Genomic DNA, 16,140 nt, shown 5'->3' with positions numbered 1-16,140 from the left:
TACATGTCATTTCTCTTCAAATCTAATGCTCATTTATCTGCTAACTTACATAATATTAAGTATGTGCCATAAGGTTTTCCTCTCCCATGGAGGAGTATGTATCCTAGAACCTATCCTAGGAAGCAGCTTCCCACTGTGCATTCTTAGTATTGTTTTCCTAATGTGTGAAGTACCCATTTGCCTTTATATTTACAGAATTTGTTGTGACAGTGTATGCCTCCTTTTGCCAAAACACCCCTTCTTAAACAGATTTACCTTCTTAACACGTTTTGTTTTACAGTCTGAATCTGATTCAAAAATATTTAGTTATAGTTTTACTAGCTATATAAATCCTGTTTCAAACTGTAGGATGCAACACTCGTTAATGGATGCTTTGTGAATGGAAGAGAAGAAAGAACTTTTTCATAACATTTTTGTATACAGCTGTGAATGTCATAGTAGCACCAATCTCAGCTTTCATGTAGTCTTTAACTTGCCTTTACTGTAAACAAAAATCTGGCCAATAAATTCAGGGTAAGAACTAGGGCAGACTGTCTGGTAAATGAATACACAGTAATGCTGAGAACAACAGATGCCTGGAAGGGACTGTCAGACTTGATTGCATTAAAACAGCTTAAGGAAAAAAAAAAAGAGAAAAGAACACAGCTCCTATACTCATGAAATAATTCTTAATCTGGAAGAGCTTCAGTGTAATCTTCCTAATGTCATTTAAAAAATTCTCTGCGTTAAAAAACTGTATTACTTACCTCTGCCCTTTTAAGCATTTCCCATTTATTTAGAATTTTCATTGCATAAATGCGCTCTGTACACTTCATTTTAACAACTGCAACCTGAAAAATTAAGATATCTTTAACAGGAGCATAGTCAGAAAAATACAATATTTAAAGAGATCAATACTCACACAAAAGCATGGTCAGAGAAATACAGTTTTCAAAGACTTTATTTTCACAAATCCATAAAATAAGTTACTAAGGAGTCATCAGTGATCAACTGACACACTGATAAACTGCAGTCTGAGTCTTTACTCCTTCTGTATTCCTCCAACATTACTACTACGCACTTGATGCACCCTGTGTGGTCAAGAGCTCATGATGAAGTACATGGGGGATGATACAGGAGGAGCATGAAGCTTTTCATATGAAGATGTGCAGTAAAGCTGCATTGTTTCCCAAGAACAAGTGGGGCTTGTAGTCATGCCTGCAGCCAGTGGGGCAACATTTAAAAGGGCAGCCTGAGAAAACAAGAAAGGCTGCTGTCAATAGAAATACACTACATTTGACTAATTTGTGTTCACATTTCAGGTCTCAGAAACTTGAAAGATATTTGCAAATTAGCATGCTTTTGTGTACCGTATGCAGATATTTTAAAAGAAAAAAAATATTCATTTATTTATTCACCATTTTGCTTACAGCATTTTACTATGCATGCTCTCTATTAGTCTTGCTTACACTGATCTATTACGAACAGTAGCTCTGCACACAGCTGTAAATGGAAGAAAAAAACAAGAATACAAAAACTTCAAGGCTTAGGAATGCAAAGACTTTATTTTGACCAAGAAAATGTATAGTCATTGACCAAAGTCAATGTATTCTCAAAGACCAAAAACTAATTCTTCTTGTGGTAATGCCATACTTTCCACAAAGTTCTTCCAGCTGGCAAAAGAAAAACAGGCATCATGACTAACATAGAAACATTTTCACAGGACTATACATGGACTGCTTAAATATTTCTACTGCTATTTCTACTGCTTCTCAGCTCATCTCTATTTTAGAAGCAGAAAACCAACCAGCTTTCACTGCTTCCAACACAGCCCTTGAATAACCTGTGTGAAAAGGAATGACATCACCTCGCCTCTTCTGTTGTTTAAAAACTCTTATCTAGAAAGGATTCAGCTACAGCAGTTTTAAGAAGCTGCTGACTATAAAAAAAGGTTGGAATAGTCCATGAAGCAGAGCAACATTATAAAAAGTCTTAAGTCTTGAGGAAGGAAGAGGGAAATGTAGTATCACTCTGCACCTTACCAGTAAAGAAGTCCCAAGTGAGGGGCAGGGAAGCTACTGCTTCTCCAGTAACACAAGAACAAGATATTCACATTTACACAGATATCTCAGCTGTCAGGTACATAGCTCAGCCCTCCACCCCTCAGAGAGTGAAGCTCCACTCACCAGGTCACATAGTGGGTGACAGCACCTTGTACACACCTGCACAGCCATGTAACAGGCACATAGCTCTGAAAAAAGGTACGCACTGCAGGAAGGACACGGCAATCTGGCCCTGGACATAGCTGGGAAAGGCAAAGCACTAAGGAGCAGCTTCTCTAAGTGAAGTAGAATATCCAGAGCTACATTACAACCCCAGTGTCTCCTGGCCTACAAACACCTCCCACAGACACTGCTCATGCAGTGGGGGAAGGATGAGCAACACAAGAAAGTCTTAAACCAAACACACGAGGTTCCTTGGCACATATGAAACTGTTCAACTGACCTTCTGTAATGGCCTTAAATGTAAACAGCCTTGCTCCTCTTTTCATCACAGTTAAAAGTAATTGTAAAAACCTCTCTCCATGTACTTTATTGGGTCATTACCCTGATCCAGCTGAAGGCACACTCTAAGTCAAACAGCGCATTAAAAGCTTTGAGAAACTGCAAGATGCTGACATTACCCACCACACTTTTTAAGCTGTTCCAGAGAGAACATGGTGACTCAGGAAATGCCCACACCTCCAGTGCAGGGACAGGGACAGAGCAGCACCAAGGTTACCTGCTGCAGAGGAGAGGTTACCTACTGCAGAGGAATGAACCAACGCTCTGCGGCAGATGCAATTTGCAAGCGTAGCTCTGTGAGCCCTGGTGTAGCAACACTGAAGTTTCATAACACCACAACACTAGAACTGCTCAGCTATTTGAGTACAAATACAGTGCACAAATCAGAACCCAGATAGGCATCTACTGCACTTCATCTAAGGCCATCACTGTCCAAAGGCATTGCAGGATATCACAAGTTTGGAGTGTGCTCAACTGCTGAGGAACGATGGAAGCCTGGCATCATGGAGGGCAGGCACAGCTGAGCAGCTGTGTAAATGTTAGAACAAAGTGGCAAATGAAACAGGCCTGGAAAAAGAAGAAAGGAAAAGAAGAAAGGATGCCAAATCTGTAGGACTTAATTTAGCAATTCCCCAGTCACTAACTATATTAGTGCTATTTATTTTCAACTGAAAAGACTGCTTTAAAAAGGCCAATTTCAACTTTCTGGAGGAAGGAATTGTCTTCTGTGGAAGAAAAAGTATAGTTCATAAAAAGAAAGCTGACTCATAATTTCACACTAAGTGGTTATCAAGTTATGGCACCAGTAAACACACTGCTGCTTTAGTTATAAGGGTGACAGTGGGACAGCTTCTCATGTCAGCAGAAAAAAATCATTGAACCACACAGCAAATTAGGTAATTCCCCATGAATTTTATCTCTGGAAAGAAATCTTACGACTGCTGAGGATATGTCACAGAACTGACAGAATTTTTGTCTGACTAGACCTGCCTCCTCAACCAATTCAAATAATTAGGATTTTTTTTAAAGAAAACAAATAGAAAAGCATAACCCAAACTTCATTGATATTTGAACTGAAACAGGAAAGGCACAATTAAAATAATGCCCTGATAAACTCAGTGCTATTATAAGGAAGAACACTGTTACAATATTGGAAAAGATCCTTTCTTCCATAAAAAACCTCAGCGTTTCCTTGAATTACATTTCTTTTACATTCTTCATCAGGTGGCAGCATTTCTAAGTTTACTTTTGTCATATAATGCTTTGTCTCCTTCTGAGACGCTGCAGTGGAGTTGTTTTTTCTTACTTTTATATTAATTCTTCCTTCTTTGGCATACCTCAAATTCAGTTACAATAACCACACTGACCACTTTGTGAGATCAAACAGAGGCCTCTTATACTGCAGTTGTGCTAAGCATGCAAGATGTCTGGTTTTAAATATGATGGTTTTTATCCTACATACCGATCCACCACATCTACTAGCATAAGGAAAAACCATTCAGTTGGTGTTCAGGGGTATTCCAAAGGACACAGATTTGTACACTGCTACAAATGTCTGCTTTAAGAACAAAAGCATCGTTTCTGTCTTCAGAGTTTAAAAGTCTACTGGCTGAACAAGACTAGGATTTGATATTGTGTTCACTCTCCATTTCCAAGCCTAATAAAATTTACACTGTATTAGAAGTTAAGAAAAAAAAAAAAAAGTACGCTAAGAATAATGAAAGGAAAAAATGTACAAGCAGAGGTATGACAAAACAGCTTCTCAAGAAGAAGATTTAATTACCTAAAATATTCCAGGCCTGGAAGAGGTAACAACTATGACAGACACAGGAAACCATGAATGTCTTGGAGAACATGAACAGAGAACAATAATTGGCCATTTCTCATAACACAGACACAGAACAGCATCAAATTAAAAGAAAAAAAAAAGTAAGAAGATTAAGGAAGTATTATTGTCACAAAAAAGTTCTGGAACTTAGCCACAAGCTGCTGTGGCCACCTAAGTGTTCAGAAAGTATTTAAATACAGACATGCTTAATACCTGAGTAACACCACTGCAATGTGGGCCTCAGTGACTACTGACCCCCGCGTTAGAGGGGTGGGCTGAGGAGCCCCTGAACCCTCAGCCGCTGGAAACTGTGAGGATTCAGCCTTGCTCTGTTCTTGGATTTCTTTCCTACACCTCTCTACCTGGTCAAAGGGGTGGGACATGGGCTAACCAATCCACACACCTTTGGCTCAGAACTACCACCTTTAATACTTGTGTCAAACTAAGGAAATTACTTATTCCCAACTTGGATCTCATAATGCCAGGCTGGAATGCAAAATCAGGGGGGCCAAATGCTCAACAATCACAAAGTAGTCTGGTAGATATTTAGGTGATCCTGTTTTATTAAGTCTTAAAAATGTGACAAGAAAAAACTGCAGGTGCAAGGGTTCCCCCACCACTGCAACCCCCCTTCCAGTGTGTATGGATTGATTGCCATCTGATTTGATTAGCATCACCATGACTTGTCATGCTCAAGACTGAGGCAACAAGAAAACTGCAATAAAGGTCAAGTGTATTTCCTCAAGGATTTCAGAAAGCCTAATGAATCCTAGTGCCTTCACTTCAACCAACTTTCGACATATTTATGTAAAAAAACAATGTGTGACAAGTGGGACTAAAGCATAACTGAGATCCATCTAAGGTAACAACAAGCCACATGTATTGCTTCTGCCATCCATTTCCTTGCCACATTTTGTGTCTCAAAGCTCTGTTTCACTTGTAGTGCAATGAAATAAAATAAAGAACTAATATGGCTAAAGTAGCTTTCTAGACTTCAGCAAGAGTTAGTATGTTGCTTCTTTAATTGTTTTAGAGGATATTTTGCTATGTTTTGATCTTCAAAACCCACTCATTACTGACATTTAGGGCTGAACTGTGCAAAGCCATCCCAGGCCAAGTTCCACCTTTCCCAGAGTTCCAATGGAATCTAAAGGGCGCAAATCTGAGCCAAACAATCCTCTACAGACAAGACAGAACTTCCTAGCACTGTACTCTGCCCTCTGAGTGACATGATCAGCATTAGTAAGCAGCATCTAGTCACAAATTTTATTTTATGTAAATGGTAAGTATGGTGCAATAAAGTGCAGAAATCATTTAAATATAAGACTGGCTTTCCAGAAAACAATTAAGACAGTTAACAATTACTTCTTAAAAATCACGCTGGCATTAATTTCAAAGCAATGACAAAAAAACCTCACTAGGACACTATTCATGCTCATGGCATCTTAAACTTTCAGGTAAAAACTTATCTTTAAGGACTGGACTTACAGGTGAAATTGACTGCAAAATGTTCTCAGCTGAAAAGAAGAGGAACACCGACATATAGGTGATAATACTTGTGCAAACAGCTCATAATGGCAGGTAGTTAAGAAAAAAGGCAAACTGAATCTGGAATTCACAGGCAGATATGCACCACTGGGGATGGGTAAACATTACTGCCTTGCAATACAAACTCACTGGAAACTCCACACACAGCCACACCTCAGAAAAATAAACTTCATCTGGAGCAGGTGTGAAAGAGGATGACTGAGGTGATCAAGAAACTAAAGAGCCTCTCATGCTAGTGTGGGAATGGAAAAAGCCTTCCTTGCTAAAAAAAGAAAAAATAAAGTGTACATTATTGTTATTATTCAAGGCCAGGGTGGATGGGGTTCTGACCAACCTGGTCTAGTGAAAGGTGTCCCTGGCCCATGGCAGAGGGGCTGGAACAAGATGATCTTTAAAGACCCTTCAAACCTAAACCATTCTATGATTCTATCTAAAAATAAAATTGGAAGGAAGGGCATCAATAAAAGTGGATGTTAAAAGATCTCCTTAGTCTAACAGACAATAAAATTACATGGATAAAACAATGTAAAATACCATGAATTAACCTTTGATGGGAACTTGGAAAGGCTTTAGACATTTAAGGAGAGATTTTAGTCATGCCTTTCAACTGGGAGAAGAGACAAAATGTCATTTCAGATGTAAACAATTTACCCATAATGTCTTATTACCAGATTTATAATTCAATATTACATTCATTTCCTTTGGCTAAAGCTTGTTTATGCCACATTTACTCTACTATTTCTGTCTCATGCTGTTGATACCCCGCACACCAGCTACTGCAAAAACACTACAGCAACTACTTTATCCTCCTGACACTTTCAGATAGGAAAAAGTCTGATATAGAGCTCATTAGTTGATAGTTTTAATACTGCATCTTTGAGGAAAAACTGGTCTGGGCTGCTCTATCAGTTTTTTAATGTCTATTTTACATATAAATTTAAAAACCAGAGTGTCTTTTGATAGAGTTCATATGCCATGATGCAGATTTCCAAAGCAAAATCAGATTTTTTTGAGCATGCAGTGTATATCTTCATGTTGTGCAAATAAGAAATCCCTTAAAAGTCCCAGCCAGAAAGACTCTGCAGAAGAAGAATAAAGGCCCCAAACAGCACCTAAGCTGTTCCTCAGGACCGGGGGGTTTGCAGAGACAAATGTCTGCTCCCACAGCAGCACCACAATGAACTGTGTGTGTCTCCAGCTCCTTGCAACCTGCCTGTCTCCATAGTTACTTGGGGCTGCCACACAAACACACACGGAGCAGGGGAGGACTGAGATAGCAACCAGCTCTTTTGAAGCATTTTCAAAACAAAGCAGCTTCTTTCTTCATCCATTTCCACAGCAGAAAATAGCTTGCTTTGATTTAATTTTCTTTTTTCATTAAGAGCATATTAAAGAAAAGCAGGGCTAATTAAATACTTCTTTTGCATCGTATTCTGAATGCTTTGACTCTTTGAATAATTGAAAGAAAAGTGTCACATGTGCTGTACAATACTTTGGAATTCTGTTAATCTACAGTGTAGGAAGGTACAGTCCCTGCTGGGCACCTAATGGCAACCACCAAAGCTTCTGAATAGGTGAGACAGCCTTAATTGCAGTCCATAGCTCCCTGTGCCCCAGGTTAATTTCTAGAAGTACATCAAAACACTGAACTCAGTACCCTACAGCTGTGATTACAAGGTGGAAAGGGCACAAAGAGCTCTGCCTCTCACTGCCAAGCACGACTGACCGCGGGAATCTTAGGTTTGACATACTCACTTCTGACTCTCACTGCAACCTCAGCCAGTATCTCTCTCATTAGAAATCACATCAGTGATCAGAACCTGTGGTACACAGGGGATCAGCCTTATTCTCTCTCAGCCATTATTTTCTTCTGGAAACACATTTTTCTGTCTGTTGATCCCAGCTGAGACTGTGACTAAGCATCCCGAGTTGAGGTGACGTATTATTACTGAACACTACACAGATCAAGCCTGTACACAACAGCATTTACATGAGAAGGTATTTCTAATCCATCCAGAACAGCAATACTTAGGTGGGGCACATTAAGAGTTTTAGTTATTTTTGTGCTAAGCAAGACCAAGCAGTTCCACCCTTCTGCTGGAACCACAGTAAGTATTGCTCATTCAAGAAATCCTTGCTAACAAACAAGGGAAGGAAGACAATTGTTTCAGTCCCATGCTGCCAAATTTCCAGGAGGTGTCAGCCACCTTATACAATCCAAGTTCTCAAACAAGGTACATTTTGACTCATTCTTCCTTCTAAAGCTGCTCTATGACTGGAGTTTGTTGATATACAGCAGTGTGCCTAAATGGTCTTTTACACAAAATGAGGACAGGTGACCTTAAACAAGCACATTACTGAGGGCAGGTGAAGCTTGCCAAGAAGCACATGCAAGGGTTTAGAGCTGCAGTTCCCATATAGAGTGTCCTCTTCCTATCCCTCTCAGCCTGCTGTAAGCACAATTGCTCCCAGTTTGTTTGGCATGCGCAGCCAAACACCAAGCACACAGAAAGCACTTCTCAGGCTGGCCTGAACTTCCCAGGTAAGCACAATCCCACCAAGCACAGGTTCTCAGGACATCATTTCATTTCAAGTAACGGTCCATGGTGTTTCTAGATGAAAGGAATAGTCAGGCACAGGCAAACTTCAAACCACAGCTTGACTGCTTTTTGGTTACTTTGTTCTTTTGGTGTGGTTTTCTAAAGGTTGAAAATCTGAAAGAGTTTTGCATTCTATGCCGATATTCCTTAAATCTCCTAAAGACTGTATTTTCACTTCTGTGTAGTTTGCAAAAGTGATTTTCACTCTTGTGTAGTTTGTGTGTTTTCTGTGTAGTTCACAAAATACTTCATGTTGCACAAAATACTCTTTCTTGTCTACAAATACAGACTTCTGCAGTCATTTTATTCATAGAAACCAGAATTAAGATAACAGAAAACCATTTTACTTCTGAATTTATTTCAGGGGGCTTTTCACTATTAGTTTTGTTCCTTGAGGAGGTTGTCCCTCTGTACATGAGTTACCTGCCCGTATGACATGGAAAATGAAAAACTGAAAGTAACACTGGGGCACTTATGAAAATGTTCCCCCCAGCTGGGTATATATCCAGGCAAATATAGCCTAGGAGATGAGGAAGAACCATGAATACTTTATCCTCCTTCTAGCACTTCAAATTGCAAGCATTTCTAACTGTCACACACTCAAATAGTATTTAAAACTTTTCTTCCCAACTATGAAACTTCTGAAAAAAATAAATTACGTTCTCAAGCCAGTGACTTCCTGAGTCAGGGCCATACATGCTGCAGTAAGGAATATTCAGGCATTCAGTTCGCCCTGATTGTGAAGTGGCTGGCTTCCTTTATGTGAAAAGAGAAGTCCAGGTGGCTACAGAGGAAATCTCTAGGCTCTAAGATAGGCTGTTTCTCTCTTAGCATAATAGTGAGAATTTAAGAAACATTTTTCTCTTGTTTTCTCAGACATGCCATGCTACAAGAACTTTCATTCAGGTGGTTTTGCATTGGGTTTTGTTCTTGTATTGCTGGAAAAAGTGTAGAGAACAAAGCTGAGTTCTGCAGAGGAGAAAGAAACAAAGAAAAAGGTACTGCCATGCCAATACAGATGTAGTCTGGTGACTGTATCAATCTGCCTTAGATACTGATTTTGCAGTTGTGTTCACAGGGATGAGTTCACATGTGCTCTCAATCCTCTCTTTGGTCAAATACCACGTTTCCTTCCTTGGCTTACATATTTTCTGGCAAAAATTGACCACTGATCCTGACTAATAACTAATATAATGCTTTTATTTTGTTTGAACTATATTTCTTCAAAGCTACTGATTTATGCAAAAGTTCTTTGGGAAGAATAAAGCCCCTGGCATTCTCCAAAAAATCCAAAGAAGCTAAACTGAGAAGAATGGAATGTAATTTTCATCCTTTTTGAAGTCTACCTTGTTTAGCTGTTTAGTATTTAAATTAAACTACTTCATTCTAACAGGAATATGTTTAGTTTAATTCTGATTAATTTCTTTATACATTTAAACAAATATTTTATAGGCATTCTTAAAATGTATTTTTAGCACATAAAGCCCATCAAGTAATTTCCAACATAGTTCCCATGTATGTATGAAAGTTTTATGGAAAAATTACTCACAGCTCCTCCATTCAGTTTTCTCAAGTGTTGTTTTATACAAGATGCCACCAGTTCCTTTCAAAAAAACTACATTTCATTTTCTTATAATGGAATGTCAACCTTTACATAATTACTATTTTATAATACCTATAAAATCTGGCAGTTATAGCAGTGTGCTATATACAAGGGTCAAAGGATTCTTTCATAAGCAAAAAGCACAAAATATTCTGTGGCAAGAGGGATTAAAGTATAATGAACTTAAAATCAACGATTCCTGTATTATTTAAACTGATCAAAAGTTTCAAGCTGCTGCCAAATGTAAACTAAAACTTTTCTAGATAAGAGATGAACAAGATGTGATATCGACAGGTAACTGACACCACTGACTCTGTGAGCACTCACAGTTCCAACAGAAGGATGAAATTAAGATAACTTTCATTTCACTTCTGTGAGATTTCATTTCCACTGGGGGGGGATGGGATGAGTGAATTGATTTTGTAACATTCCATGCTTTTCCAAATGAAAGAGTATGAAACACATTGTTGATTCTGGCACTCCAAACACTATTAACACAAGTTTCCACTCAGCATTTGTATCTTTCATACACCTTAAGACTTTGATCCAAAGCTAAGAAAGGTCATCCTAGCAAATATAAACTGAAGTCTCTTGAAATGCATATAAATACTTCATCTACTGTTGTGCTGAGATTTCCAGCTGGTCAATTATTTATGTAGAGAAGAGCATCTTTTCAAAAAGAACAGAACAAGTACTATAAAAAACAAGCCTTCCTTGAATATTATACTGTGGGAAGGCATTCCCAACACTGACTCCATCTGCAAGTCACTATAAAGGGTTCCCATTCTTGATATCCAAAGCAATCACAAGTCTAGTTCTGAAAAGATCCAGAAACCTTTTCTAATCCTGCCAAAAGACAAACTGCCAAAATGCTAATCTAAAATTCTTTAGCTATCAGTGGTCACAGCCACTATAGCAAGTCATTTGGCACAGCAAGAGCAGAACAACATCAAAGTATCCTCTGCTGAGCCTTCACATCTATACTGTATGCAGCTCAGGAATTTTGTTTCAGACTGTATCTAGCCTGATTTCCTGGACCAAACATGCTTTGAAGCTGTTAGGAGAGTCAAAGCCAGTGATTGATTGTTATGTGCTCCTTGGATCCAAAAAGCCATTTGGTGCACACCTGGAATGGAGGTTCTGCTTAGTTTCCTCCAGAAGAAACCCAGCCCATGGAGAGTAAAATCCTTATGCAGTAGGTAGGGGCATTGTCTTCAAAACTGTGTCACTGCTTTGAACCAAAACCCTAACAGAGAGGCAGTCAGGTACCCACTACTGTCTTGATTCTTTAGCCCTTTTATCTACTTAAAAACCTTCCTCCTTAGACTTCTTTTCTGGACTAAGTTTGTAGCTATCAGTCCTCCCTTAGACTAACCAATATTTTTCCAATTATTGCTTTTTCCTAACAAACTTTTTAAAGTAACTTTTTCTTCTCTAAAATTTGTGTTCAAATAATCCTCAAGTGAATCACTCAAATGAAATAAGAGATTTTCATGCAGTATTTCCATTACTCTCAGATATCACTTTCTTTTTTGTAACAAATATTGCACTCATCAAGCTCAACATCCACTAGAAAGTGAACTCTTGTCTTACAGGGCAAGTGGTTATTGCTAATCTGATCATTTTATTAAAATGCTCCACTTCCTTTAGCAGCTGTGTTCATGATGATTACATGTAAACTACATGTTACTGCATCATTAGATGATGGTACACATGAAGAGATATTCGAGACATTAATTTCTGTCTTAGGTGTCCACTTTTCTCAAAAGCAGTTTCTGAAGTAGCTTAAAATTATGTGGCTATAAAGTCATTACTTCACCCACTACCAAGTGCATATGCACATAGAAACCTCATTGTTTTCTGAACCCAGGTCAAGTAGGGTCCTGGTGCTCCTCTAGCTGAGTTTCTGGTTGCCCTCTGCTACTCCTGTCCCACATTCAAACCCTACATGAAAGAGTTTGAGGTGTCCAGAGCACACCATGCTTGGAAGGAATGCCTGGCATGGCAGAGTCCTGCTCTCTGTGGAGACAACAGGACATGGGGATCAAGAAGCTTCCCCGTAGCCACTGGCAGCAGAAGGTGCAGCTGAGTGCTCACAGGCTGAAGTGAGCCACTAATGGCAGTCTCTGCGTTTCACTTTAGTGTGGCACTACTACAAAAAAGGTTCCTGAAAGAAACAGAAGGGGGTTTTACTTCTAGAAATTCTCTAGTTAATAACCTTTTTTGCTGACAGCTATGACTTTAGTTACCTGTTCTTAAATGCTGAAAAGGTTGTCTTTGAGGTCCTCCAGAAGCCTCGGGTATCCTATGCCTGCTGTCTGTGAATGCTTTTGCCAGTGGCAAGCCCTACCAGGCTTGTGTGACTGATGAGACTTTCATCAAATATATTAAGAAGTTAAGCTTCAGTCCAGGGTCCTGGGACTGGCGACTCCTCAAAACACAAGGCGTTCCTATCATCCCAGCATGATTCAACTTGCTGTCCAAAAAACAGATCCAGCAGCCTTTGATCTTCAAAGATGACAGGGAACAGCCTTTGAGGCAGCCAAATGCGTCTTTCTGCATTACCAGATTGCTACAGAGACAGGCAGATGGGTGGAGCAGCCTCCACGCTCCTACCATAGAAGCAGCCCAGCTCTGTGTTAAATTAGAGTGGCAGTGAGCAGTACATATGGCAAGTGGGAGAAGAGATCCCAAATTCAGCTGTGCAGCTGCTAGGTGGGACCATCCCACTCATACACACATCCAAGAGACACTTGTTTGGCTACACTGAAGTCAGAAAGCCAGTCACATAAATGGCACACCTGGACACTGAATAACCTGCTTCAAAGGGACCTTGCATTAGGTACCTAGCTATATCACACATTTGGAAGTATTTTAGCACATCTGTGTGAAACTTTTGTCCTCAGGTCAACTGTAACAAGAAATCAGATGCACAAATGATGAAAGTTTTATTACTGCAACTTAAAGTTAAAATCTCTCACCTCTCCAAATGCACCTCTTCCAATCACTTTTATAATTTCGAAGTCATCTCGATGGAGTTGCATTTCCTTTACCAATTTTGTAAATGGTTTTGCTGTTTAACAAAAGAAAAAAAAAGTCAGTTACAAAGAGAAACATCACAAGCCAACCCATAAACTGGAAGTCAAAAGTGTTCATTGCATACCCAGAGCAATAGCATATTTTCAACTATTCAAACTACAGAGAGGAAAAAAAGCTAATTATACTATTTAATTAACAATTAAAATTTTTTTAGAAGTTCAGTCACACAAATGGTTCTGCCTTGCTCCTAGTAAAAATATAGAGCAAAGTGGTCTTTCAGAAGGATTTCCCTACCTTTCTTTAGGGTTTTGTGACTCAGTGAAGGACCATGTGAAAGGGAGAGCTCATTCCTTACTGCTAAACCCTATGGACAATCTGTCCTACACTGCAGGCACTAGATTAATTCTCTTCTAAGTGGAGTGCAGCTTTACTTTTTATTATTTCAGCTAGTACCAGCTAAGGCTTTAACAACCCAATCTCAAGAGACTGCTGTCTCTACTCAACAGCAGCAAAACCATTTCCCACAAGATCTGTGGCTAATTTAAGGTTTTTACTTTGAACTATCTTTTCTGCTATTCACCAGATCTCAATTAGACCAAGCAGTGAAGGGCTGCAGTCTAAAAAGATGCCCAGTGATTAACTAACTTACACTTACTTTGTTCTGGTGGTCCCACATTTCTCAAAATATTTGGTGGATGAATTCCGTTATACCTGTAGATCCATCAGTTTTCTCCTCTCCAGATCCCATTCAGAATACTTGATTTATTTCTAGCACATCACAGCATGTGGATCACTATTTAGACAGAATGTTAACAAACATTCAGGTTTGTTAACCAGTCACTACTCTGAAGACCAGATCAATAACAAAAAACAATGGTGTAAGTGCAAGCAAACTGCACAAGGACGAGTTTGCACAAGCACGGCAGCAGTTTACTCTTCTAAGCACAAACTAGGCACAAAAAGATTGCTGCTGTTCACCTCCTCACAAATACTGTTAGATTAAAAAGACCAAAGTTTTCCAACACATGTGTTTTTTTCCTATCTGCAACTGAATAAAACATCACAGGACTACTACTTGTAATTCAGCCCAGACTCCTGTTTTACCTCACCTTACATTATGATTAAGCTAGTAAGTTATAAGCCAAACAGAATTCCTACAAGAGGGGGTCACTACCTTAAAGGTGCATTTCAGATGCTAACACAAAGAAATCAAACCTTACAACCTCCCAGAGATAGAGAAGTCTGAGGTGGAGACTGAAAATTTCATTATGAAGTCTAAGCAAGAATGCCTGAAAACCTCTCAGCAAAAAACCGTGAACTGCTAAAATAGTGAAGGAACGGCTGTACTGAAGAACAGCCATGCTGCTGCTTTGTATTTAGGAGGGTGTTACTGCAAAGGCTTCCTTCAGAAGTAATAGCCCTTTGGAGAGTTTCTTGTCTATCCAAAGTATGAAATTTAAAGAATGAGACACTGCTAGATTTTCTGCTAGACTCCCTATTTCAGCTGGGCAGAAACACCAATAACTCTTTCCTCACCACAAGGTCACTGAGACTATTACCTCAAACCCAAAATAATTTCCACTGAACCTCCCCAGCGCCACCACCTCAAACCAGTTAGAGATCCACACCACTCCAGTCAGACACCTGTACAAGTACAGTACACAGCTGTCAGCAGTGGTATCATCAACTGTTTTGCAAGGTTCTCTCACCTCCTTCCCATCAAATGAATACAGATGGAGGAAACACAACTGCAGACAAGAAATAAACATGCAAGTTCTATTAAGGGTTTGCTACTACAGAAGGCTGGTCATTGAACCAATTTTGCAGAACAACAGCTTCTGTTACTGAAGTTCATGGGGAAATGAAATCTAGTATTTATTTCTGGAGGACACTAGCCCAATAATCACTTTTGTTTAAAATAAATAGCAAATTTTAGCAATAATTCTACAAAGTAAATAGAATATCAAAATTAGAGAACCACAGAATGATTTGGGTTGGAAGGGACCTTTAAGATCATCTAGTTCCAAGCTCTCTGCCATGTGCAAGAACACCTTCCACTACACCAGGTTGTTCAGAGTCCCATCCAACCTGGCCTTGAACACTTCCAGAGATGGAGCACCCATAACTTCTCTGGGCAATAAAATAATTGCTTTAAGTATTAAAAGCTCTGCTGCTGTAAATTGACCACAAGCAACTTTCAAAGCCAGGAAACACAAACCTAGTAAGTTCAAGCTCTCTTGTACACTCAAAAAAACCCCCAAAAAACCCCTTATATCTTACATTACTGCTGACTGGTGACAAAACATTTTATTATTTCATCTACAAATTTCCCCACTTGGAAGTACATCAAACTTCACACCATTAAAACTGGAATTCAGTTTAGAAATGCATAAAGTTGAATAAGAGCACATACTTAAGTTTCAGTAAACAGAAGAAAGAGGGAAGGGCATTACTGCCATCTTTCTAGAAATTGTATTCTTGAAGAAGGAAGAATAAGCAGCCCTCATTTTCTTGACCAACACTTCTGATAAAATCTACAAGAGTCCTAGGTTGGTCCTGCTTTTTCCAACTCAACTGGTCAACTGTTAATAAAATCACTGCTTTAACATATGTAAATTAAAAGAAATATTCACTCCTAGAAGGATGTTACTGTCTTTACAAGCCATTTGTGCAGTTAACTAATGTTTGCTTTTAGTATTTAGTAGGTGTTGGTGTTCAGAAATACTGCAGCTTCAGTGGTCTCTGTCTTAGAAAGCACCAACATGAACATCTGAACGTACAGAAAAATTTTAAACTTGGCAGGACTTCCCCTGAACTGGAAAAATTCAGAGTCTTTGTCAAGGCAAAGACTCTTTCTAAGATTCCTTAAAAGTAAGTATAACTCAAAAATAAAACAGAGTGTCAAAAGAATCTAATGATTACAGAGACTGCAACAGCAGTTACAGAACAGATCAGAGCTCAGAGGAGGCAACAGACCAG

At 39.1% G+C, this 16,140-nt stretch overlaps 1 protein-coding gene across 13 annotated transcripts in view; it reads right to left on the bottom strand.

Annotated features, from left to right (window-relative positions):
* Positions 1-16,140, bottom strand: part of CDC42BPB (CDC42 binding protein kinase beta) — a 90,725-nt gene that overhangs the window by 48,590 nt on the left and 25,995 nt on the right. For all 13 annotated transcript variants that reach the window (XM_068192347.1, XM_068192346.1, XM_068192350.1 and 10 more), the window contains exons 2-3: positions 13,104-13,195; positions 747-830 (exon numbers count right to left, since the gene is read on the bottom strand). In XM_068192347.1, coding sequence (XP_068048448.1) covers positions 747-830; positions 13,104-13,195 — 176 coding nt within the window. The remainder of the gene's footprint in view (positions 1-746; positions 831-13,103; positions 13,196-16,140) is intronic.

Source organism: Anomalospiza imberbis, chromosome 6 (genome assembly GCF_031753505.1).
Source record: "Anomalospiza imberbis isolate Cuckoo-Finch-1a 21T00152 chromosome 6, ASM3175350v1, whole genome shotgun sequence".
In the NCBI taxonomy this organism is placed as follows: domain Eukaryota; kingdom Metazoa; phylum Chordata; class Aves; order Passeriformes; family Viduidae; genus Anomalospiza; species Anomalospiza imberbis.
This window is presented reverse-complemented; position numbering and strand designations above follow the sequence as displayed.